Raw genomic sequence first — 9,850 nt, forward strand, 5'->3', positions numbered from 1 at the left:
ATGGTTATGGTCATCAAATAGCCATCTGTGTCCCCAACCCCCTCACAGTGTGTGGGTGTGGGTGATGCGCCGTTCACTTTGTGGTGGTTTTTTAAGGTTTGCTGTGACACTAAACACAGGAAATGACCCTTTAGATGGTTGATCTTAAGCAAAGCAAAATCCTCTAAAAACATGTGTTTATTTATTTATTTATTTTCACCAGTAACTCTAAGTGAGCTCAGTTTGACAATAGGATTTTGCACAGACATGAGATTCGAGTTGTGCCTATGCCTCCTCCCCCCTGCAATAACAGACCAGCAGATGTCTGTGCCTGGAGATAAGATTTTTGTTGCATATAATTAACATAAAAGTAAATAATATATATATATATATATATATATATATATATACACACATATAAACATACATATATTTTGTATTGTATGTTTCGGAGTCATAGCTCCTGTTGCTCCTATTGCTGCTGAGACTACTTTCGACTTTATATTCCACATCTACTCCAGTTGCTCCTTCATGCCGGGGTATTTCTCTGTTTTCTCGTGCTCCTTCTTCCTACTGTTGCTGTCTGCTGGGTAGCCACATCTACCACAACTGCAGTCTACTGTTCCTTGTCTACCACCACAAAACTCCCCCATAAAGTGCACTGATGATTCAGTTCACTTATTAGCCTATTAGCTGTGACAAATAACAAACACACACTCATATAATATCAAATTAATTGCATGTTTACTCCTACAGAACTGTTCATATTTGGTCATTATCCATGAATATGTGACTAGCACTGTAAAAGAGGTTGTAGGATATAATATAATATAATATAATATAATATAAATAATATAATATAATATAATATAATATAATATAATATAATATAATATAATATAATATAATATAATATAATATAATATAATATAATCTTAGTCTATCATGACAAGTAAATGAAGTCTCTGCACATTGCTTTTCTCCCCCAATACCTACAGGAAACACAAGCAGTATATTGCTGCTTACAATAAGTTTTGAAAGGTTCTATCACATATTAAATTCAGTTTACAAGGTCTGGTGTCAACTGGTGTTTTTTCATCTTAACAAAAAAAATAAAATCTAGTATAGCCTGAAAAAAAATTAGCTGAGCTGTCAAGAACATGTCAAACCAAAATGCAACTAATGCCTCAATTATACAGTCTCTCTGTGACGGTACACCTTCACTTTATTTCCATGGCTTCAGATCACACCAAAAGTGTTACTGGGAAACTTTTTTTCGCACTAAATTCTATTAAACATTTGAATGCATGACCTCTGCCCCTTTTACCTGCTCTGTGCATCTTGACAAAGCTTGAGAGAAGAAGAGAAATGAGAGACTAAGATGCATCTGATGTATTTCAATAGTTCCCTAAAACAGTGGTCCCCAACCCCCGGGCCTCGGACCGGTACCGGTCTGTGAGTCGTTTGGTACCGGGCCTTGAGAGTTGAGGCTCAGGTGTGAAATGTATAGTTTTCAGTGTTTTTATCATTAACTCGGCTTCCCTGGGTCTTTTCCCATGTTGTAGTTGTGTGTCTTATTTTGAAAGAAATGTTTACGTGTTACCATAGTGACCAGAGAGCCTTAAGGGGCAGAGAGAAGGATGTTACTCTAAATGTAGTTGGCACATTTCAGGAGGATGCTGCTGATAAAGTTACACAATTACACAGTGAATTCATGTTTATTATTATATTTACAAAATGCCACAGTTTTTGTCTTGGTCGTATCATTTTATTTTGTTGTATTTATCGGCGACACCTTAATTGCAGGTCCGTGAAAATATTGTCTGACATTGCCCTAAAACCATGTTGACCAATCAGAAGCTTGAAAGGAGATCATGTCTTATGGAAATCTGAAACACACTTATGTACATATAACCAGGTTTCTTTGTTAGATTTATTAAAGTAACCAGTAAGTAACAAGTAATCAAAGAAGTAAAACAGACCATCAGATAAAGGCAAAAAGGAAACCTTGTGCTACTCTAAGTGGTCTGATGTGAAATCAGCATCATACTTAAAATTTACAGCATCTAATGAAGTAAACATCACAACACACATTTCTATACATGCATATATATATGTTCTCACCCTATTTAATATACAAACTACATTCAACAAAAATAAAAATAATATGGACTAATACAAAGGTAGACTCTATTAGTTCAATAAGAAGTATAACTTGGAGGAATTGAACATAATTTATTAAGATTGAGAAATGAATCAATGCCTTTGGCAATTCAACTTCAATGACCCATCATGGCAGAACAGAATCCAAACAGTGATAGGACTTAGGAGAGTTTCCCCTGGAGTCTAAACTCTGGTGGTGGTGAAGATGAAGACTGAGGCTTGGATGGAGCTCTGACTGAGGTGTTAGTGAGGTGGAGATTGGGAGGATGTGGGTGACGCGAATGAAAGTCTGCAAGCGAGAACGATATAAGAGCACTGACATCCAAAGCATGCACACATATTTTACTTGTCATCAGTTCCTATTTCAATTTCAGAATAAAGGCTTCGTCAGATTTAGGACACATGTATCCAAAGCTCTGTAGCTTTAACAGTAAAACGATATCTTTTTCTCTAAGTATCATTTTATAGCATCATTGACTGGGATTCACATTATTGTGGTCAAAGCTCTCTGTAGTGTCACATTTCCATATAAAGGTGATGGTATTAGTACATGTACTAACCCATACACTCTGTTTCCTCTGACACTGCTGATGAAAAGTAAAAAAAATAAAAATAAAATAATTATATATTTTATTTTATGTACTTACTTCTCTTATCAAGAATAATAGTAGATGCTACATTAATGTATTCATGTGCTGGTCTCTCTACACCGTTAACCTCTAAGAAGTCTATTAAAGTTTATACTGTACCACTTCGAGTGATTCCAGAGTTTCTGATCGATTCATAGACAGAAAGATCACCTACAGGAGAGTAAAATACAAGAAATAAAGTAAAATTAGTTTTCTTTTGTTTGTTTTTGTATGTCTGTATCTTTAGTGCTAAATGACTTTTAATAGTTACAAAAGTTATCATTTTTAGCGCTGACCGTGGAGAAGAGAGGAGTAAATCTGAGTGTCACTTTGGTTAGGAGTTTGGGGTGCAGCAGAGGATTGATTGATGTTTGGAGACTGCATGAACCTAAAACATGTCGTGTAAATGTAAAACTCATGTGTAACATTGTCATGCTTAAAAAGAACAGAAACAGTACTGTACAAACCTGTTTCTACAGCGATCTGTCAAAAAAGGGAAAGAAATGCATACTGTAATCCCTTTAAAGCACCAGAATGTATAAACCCTTCAGTCTAATATAAATATGTGGTAGTCTCACCTCTTATCCTTGTGTGGCAGCATATACAGCACAACAACACGGGAACAGTGAGTAAACTTCCAAAAACAAGTCCAATGATGAAAGGCACAAGAAACGAGTGGCTTTCACATCTGAAACCTTAAATTATAAAATATAAAACAACATAAACGATGGAATAACATTTTGGATGTAGAGAGCACAAACTCTGAGTGGTCAGTGACAGAAAAGCATAGATTACAGCTAAAGTCAGACTAAAATGAAGAAGTCAAACTACATGTATCTCTTAAATACAAGAAATGTGATAAATACTACTGAGTAAGAGTAAGTTAGTAAATTAAAGAAATATGAACATAAATCCAAGCAGGATGTCCTTAAAACTCCCTGAAAAGTCTTCAGTTAATCCAAATTGCTGCAGCAAGAGCAGCAATCTAGGGACTAGATTACTGACAGGGACTAGAAAGAGAGAACATATTTCTCCTATATTATTGGCTTCCCTTCATTGGCGTCCCTTTAAATTCTGAATTGAATTCAAAATCTTGCTCCTCACATACAAGGTCTTAAATAATCAGGCCCCATCTTATCTTAAGGACCTTATAGTACCATATCATTCCATTAGAGCGGATCGCCCCATGCGTGGGGCTGGATGGCGCTAACGCGTCAACGAGCTAACTGCGCTAACGCGTTGACGCCGTGCACCCCCACGCACGGGGCTAGATGCTAGATGTTTCTTACTGTTAAAAAGGAGTTTTTCCTTCTCACATTTGCTGAAGCACTTGCTCATAAAGGGTCATATGATTATTGGGTTTTCCTCTGTTTTCTTTGTATTATTGTATCGTCTTTACCTTACAATATGAAGCACCTTGTGGCAACTGTTGTTGTGATTTGATGCTGTATAAATAAAACTGAATTTTAATTTTTACAATTTTTTTGAAAATATATAAAATGATTTATTAAATTAGGAATTTATATTAGATGCCTGAGTTAGCTTTTGTTGCTTGATATTTTTCATGGCTGGGCAAAAATTTTCACAAGCAGGAAGTTGAGGAAATGCAGTAGCATGCAAGGACCTGGAGCCACACATATGGAAAATGCTGCAGAGACAGCCATCATTGGCTTTGAGGTATGAACCCCGAGTTGGTTAATGTGTTTCACCACACCAGACGGTCATAGCATGGTTTTGTGTGCGTACACCATGCCAAAAAAAATAAATAAATAAAAGTTGTGAGATGCCAAATTGACTCCAAACCCACAGGTAGCAGGACCTGGCTATCGTTGGTGTATTAAAATGTTGAGCGATAGTAATTGATAAATAAAGAAGAATCAGCCCCTTCATCAGCAGTATGAGCTGCTGGCATCTAAATATTGTTTTGTTAACAGATTACTTTTATTTATTACTTATTTCTTTTGTTGGTAGTACCTATATTCATCTTTTGAGAGCGATAAACAGAAAAGTTGTATCTGGTGTTCTATTCCTGTCAGGATTTTGCTGTAAATCGAAACAAAAGTGATTCAGATCTATTGTACAACAAAATATAACAGATTCTCATTTTGGCTCCCCAGGTTTATATATGTATATATATATATATATATATATATATATATATATATATATATATATATATATATATATATATATATATATATATATATATATATATATATATATATATATATGTATCCCTTCTTTTGACCAAGTAGTTTAAGACATGGGACAAAAATAATGAATAATGAATGAATCAATAGCAAAGAAAATTGTGTCAGCTGTTAATTTGATGTTAATTATGGATTTAATTTGTTTTATATCTGAACAAAATACAGCACTTACCATTTGTCTCAATTGTGACTGAAACACTGTCCTCTGTGAAGAAAACTGGGTCTCCTCTTCCTCCTCTGCAGTAATAGATGCCTCCTTCTGCGACACTGAAAGTGTGGGATGATGTTCCGTTTGTTATTCTCTGGGCTGCAGAAGACTCTGAGGTACGTCTGAACCAGTAATATCTCCATCTTGCAGAGTCGTTCACAGAGCAGTTCAGGGTCACGCTGCCCCCCAGTGAGGCCCGAGGTTTTTCAGTTTGTGCTGGTCAGTTTGGAAAACACAAGTAAAGCATTAAGGTAGAAAAAATATGGTTACTTTATTACATCTTAATAGAAAAGAATGCCAATATTGTTAATTATTATACATGTAATCCATAACATGGACATAAGATAGAAAACCTATCAAAATGTTTAAAGTGATAACATGTACAATTTAAATAAAAATATTTGCTAATTACTTATCCTTATCAAGGTCATAGGCGGGCTGAATTTCTATCCGAGTTACCACAAGGCAAGATGCAAGGTACACCATGGAGATGTCGCCAGGCTGATGCCCTGGAGACAGACCTGGGGAGGGTGCACAAGTTGAGCACCTACTTGCTGGGCCTTAGCCCACGGGGCCCAGCTGGGCGCAGCCCAAAAAAAGAACATGGGACCACCCGCCTGTAGACCTGCCATCCACAGGAGGCAGGCAAAAGGGCGACTGCAGTGTGTGCTTGGTGGCAGTCAATGGCATAACCATGGCAGACAGATCCCTGGCAAACCGATGGTTTGTTCTCTGCACCTTCAGGTTGGGGATAGGGTCCTGACTGTGATCTGCAGTTATGCACTGAACAACAGTACCTGCCCTTGTTGAAATCCATGGGTGGCTTGCTTAAGAGTGCTCCACCTGGGGACTCTGTCGTCTACTGGGAGACTTCAACACTCATGTGGGAAACTACACTGAGACCTGGAGGGGTTTGATTGGGAACAATGGCCTGCCTGACCTGAACCTGAGTGGTGTACTGTTACTTACTTTGACAGCATTCTGAGGGAGACTGCGGACATTAAGTCTGAATGGACCATTTTAAGCACCTCCATTGCTGAGGCTGCTGCACTGAGCTCCGGCTGCAAGGTGGTTGGTGCCTGTAGTGGTGGTAACCCCCGAAACAACTGGTGGGCACCAGAGGTGAAGGGAGCCATCAGGCAGAGGAAGGAGTCATGTTGGGCTGTTCAGCTGAGTTTAAAGTGGCAGAAATAAGAATCAGCACCTCCAAGTCTGAGGCCTGAGGTCCTCAGCTGGAAAAGGGTGGCATGCCCACTCCAGGTCAGGGATAAGTTGCTGCCCCAAGTAGAGGAGATTAAGTATCTTGGGGTCTATTTCACGGGTGAGGAGAGGAGGAGGTTTGGAGATCTGCAGTTATTGGTTTCCTTTTATGCACTCCACCTTAGCACTTTGTGACTTTGTGTCATGGTATCTGGTCAGGTGTCCCAGTATTCTGAGTTTTAAATTTATTCCTTCCTCAGGATTCCTCCCTCGAACATACCCTGACCATTATTCTCATCACAGCCATCTGTTCTGTGTTTTTTAACTTTTTGAGTTTACTATTAGCCATTTATCATCACCTTATCTTTATCAAAAATAAAACATATACTGATAGATTATGCTATTTCAAACATATGAGTGTACTGGTTTGGAAACAACTAGCTAGTTAATAAACAAACTGGAAGACTGAACAACAAGATAGAATCAAAATATAATGGAAATACATTCAATTGGCTTTGAAAGTATTAAAGTATAGAATGACAGACAAACAGCACAGATCACAAATACAATGAGTCACTGTGCCTTGTCAGAAATACTGTAACAGTTAAACTCACAGGTTTCCTCCACAATGAATTCACTGCTGTCCTCTGTGTAGTAAACTGGATCTCCTCTCCCTCCTCTGCAGTGGTACAGACCTCCTTGTGAGACACTAATAACACTGCTTCATTTCCTCTCATGAGCTGAGCTTTAGAAGAGACTGAATCACGTCTGAACCAGTCAAACTTCCAGCCAGCAGAGCCCTCCACAGAGCAGCTCAGTGTCACACTGCCCCCTGCTGGTATGACTCCCTCATGTGCTGTTATTAAGGCCCGAGGTTTACTGGCTGTTTAAAGTAAAATATAAAACAAGTAAAACACAAAGATATGACTTGCAATACATTTGTTATAGAAATTTTTAAAAAATCATTATCTGGTTTGTTAGCTATTATGGACTGAAGCTATTAAGTTTTCCTTAATAACTTATTAAGGCAGTAGAGTTTTATGTGATATCAGTCAGCCATATAGGTAATTTGTGCTGGGAGCATCTGGCAGAGTCCCCAGTTATTCATTGTTTTTTTATTTATGCAGGTAAAAGCATCATTGAGATTAGAGATTCCTTTTTTCAAGAGAGACCTGAATGTCACAAATCTCCCTGGTATGGATATCCTATCTATTCTCAATATGTCCTGGGATTGCTCTGGGGCTACCTTCGGTAGGACATGCCTGGAACACCTCACTTAGGAGGCTCCCAGGACATCTGAACCACCTTGTGGTTAATGCCAGTGTGATTGAGGATTTCTTTAAAGTATTACTTCTATATCCAACTGTATCCTGAACTAAGATTGCCATATTTCCATGGTTGCACTGCTTTGCTTCCTGAGTCACATGGTCGTTTGCCAGGATCACTTTTAAGTCAACCAAAGGTTTTGTGACATGGAACCAAACTTCTACCACACCTGAGTTTGTAATTAAGCGATTGCCAGAGTTGCACTCCCCTTCATTTATTGGAACCTGTCAGGTACAGGCTAACCAAGCACAATAGGACTGCTATTATTTTCACATACAAGAGTCTGGTTCTGGAATTACTGCAACAACAGGCAACAACCATCTTGTTTTCCCCAGCTCTATATATCCACTCCAGCAATGGAGGTGCAGAATAACAGCTAAATCCTTCTGTGCATTTTAAGGATCTTTTCCACCTCTTCATACCTTTCTTCACTTCCTCCACCTGTCCTCGTCTCTCATTTTTGATTTTCTTTGTTATGCAGATGATACACAGTCCTACCTCTCCCTAAAACCAGGTGTTGATAGCACATTGCAGAAAGTTTCAGATTGTCTTAGTGACATAAATTGCTGGATGTCTTTGAACTTTCTCAAACTAAACCATGACAAAAGTGACATTACAATTTTTGGCCAACAAGACTCTGTTAGTCTCACAAGAAATGACTTGGGCCCACGATCAGCTAATCTACATCCCCATGTTAAAAATATTGAGGATTCTACCCTCAAGCTGTACAAACAAATAAATTGAGTTGTTGTTGGCAGTTTCTTCCAGCTCAGGAGCATTTCTATCCTCAAAACTATCTTGTCATCTAAAGATCTGGAAACTGTTATCCATGCCTTCATTTCATCATATCTTGATTTCTGTAACTCTCTCTATTTACGCGTCTGTCAATGAAGCCTGTCCCGCCTGCAACTTGTTCAAAATACAGCCGCAAGGCTCCTGACGGATGCGAGAAAGAGAGACAGTATTACTCCGATACTCACATCTTTAAATTGGCTGCCAGTTAAATACCAAATTGATTTCAATGTTTTATTATTTGTTTTTAAAGCCCTCCATGGCTTGGCTCCAGCTTACATTTCAGATCTCCTTAGCCTTTACCTACCCACTCGAACTCTGCATTCCTCCAGTCAGATGTTTTGACTGGTTCTACGCACCCAGATAAAATCCAGAGGTGACAGGGCTTCCTCCATCGCTGCTCCGAGACTCTGGAACAGTCTTCCTCTTTTATAAAATTGTCTTCCTCTTTGGAAATCTTCAAATCAAATTTGAAGACCTATTTTCAAAGACTTTCGGATCTGATGCCGCTTTTGTTACATTTTAGCTATTCTGGTGTTTTATCTCATTGGATCATTTATGCACATGTATATGTATATATGTATTTATGTCCACGTGCGTACTCGTGTGTGTGTGTGTGTGTGTGTGTGTGTGTGTGTGTGTGTGTGTGTGTGTGTGTGTGTGTGTGTGTGTGTGTGTGTGTGTGTGTGTGTGTGTGCATATATGCATGTATACGTATGTGCATATGTACTGGTACATATATACTTGTATAAACAAATGTATATAAGAGTCTGCTTGGGTGTGTGTATATAATTGGATGTTTTGTAATGTTTTTTACTCATTTATTTTAATTATTTCTTTTATTTGATTACATCATCCCTGTTCAGCACTTTGGCCGATACTTGATGTCTTTTAAATGTGCTATACAAATAAAGCTGACTTGACTTTCCTATACTTCATGATTCCACTGCTAAGTCTCCTTGTCCTTTTTCTTCTGTCAAGAGAATACATCGAATATGTTCCTCATGGTTTCCCTCACCTCTACAATTGTACTTTCCCAGTCGTCTGGTAATTCTTGCCTACCACCCAGATCTATCTCAACTCCTCCCTGTGCAGCATTCTTCCTCCTTCAACTTTCACCATTTAATTCTTCCCTTTGCCTTCAGTCGCTTCCTCTTCTTCTTGATTTTAAAAAGTCTCGATTCTTCTTCTTAATATTCAAAGTACTTTATATGTGTAGTATCTCATTATTAGGATATTTGGCAAATTCAAGAGATTAATTTCATTCAAGAGGTAATGGCAATAAATACGAAAATAAATAAATAAAGACTGAATTACATTTGAGGAAAACAAGAAAGAAAGAA

The 9,850-nt window shown here is 38.1% G+C and overlaps 1 protein-coding gene across 1 annotated transcript; it reads right to left on the reverse strand.

Moving 5' to 3' along the window:
* Positions 1 to 1,717: 1,717 nt before the first annotated feature.
* On the reverse strand, positions 1,718 to 8,902 carry LOC143416664 (uncharacterized). The gene is made up of 9 exons (XM_076882115.1): positions 8,867 to 8,902; positions 8,138 to 8,219; positions 7,004 to 7,087; positions 5,154 to 5,405; positions 3,350 to 3,466; positions 3,239 to 3,254; positions 3,068 to 3,149; positions 2,892 to 2,942; positions 1,718 to 2,431 (listed from the first exon to the last, which is right to left on the reverse strand). Exons 1-9 carry the CDS (start codon positions 8,900 to 8,902, stop codon positions 2,270 to 2,272), a joined length of 882 nt encoding a protein of 293 aa, XP_076738230.1. The 3' UTR covers positions 1,718 to 2,269.
* Positions 8,903 to 9,850: the final 948 nt, after the last annotated feature.

The sequence above is a fragment of the Maylandia zebra genome, linkage group LG3, assembly GCF_041146795.1.
Source record: "Maylandia zebra isolate NMK-2024a linkage group LG3, Mzebra_GT3a, whole genome shotgun sequence".
Classification (NCBI taxonomy): Eukaryota; Metazoa; Chordata; class Actinopteri; order Cichliformes; family Cichlidae; genus Maylandia; species Maylandia zebra.

Coding starts and splice junctions, on each gene's coding strand:
- LOC143416664 (XM_076882115.1), bottom strand. CDS start 8,902: ATGGAGGAAGCCCTGTCACCTCTGGATTTTATCTGG. Junction 3,467..5,153: donor AGTCACAATTGAGACAAATG/GTAAGTGCTGTA, acceptor TTATAATTTAAG/GTTTCAGATGTGAAAGCCAC. Junction 2,943..3,067: donor TTACTCCTCTCTTCTCCACG/GTCAGCGCTAAA, acceptor ACTCTCCTGTAG/GTGATCTTTCTGTCTATGAA.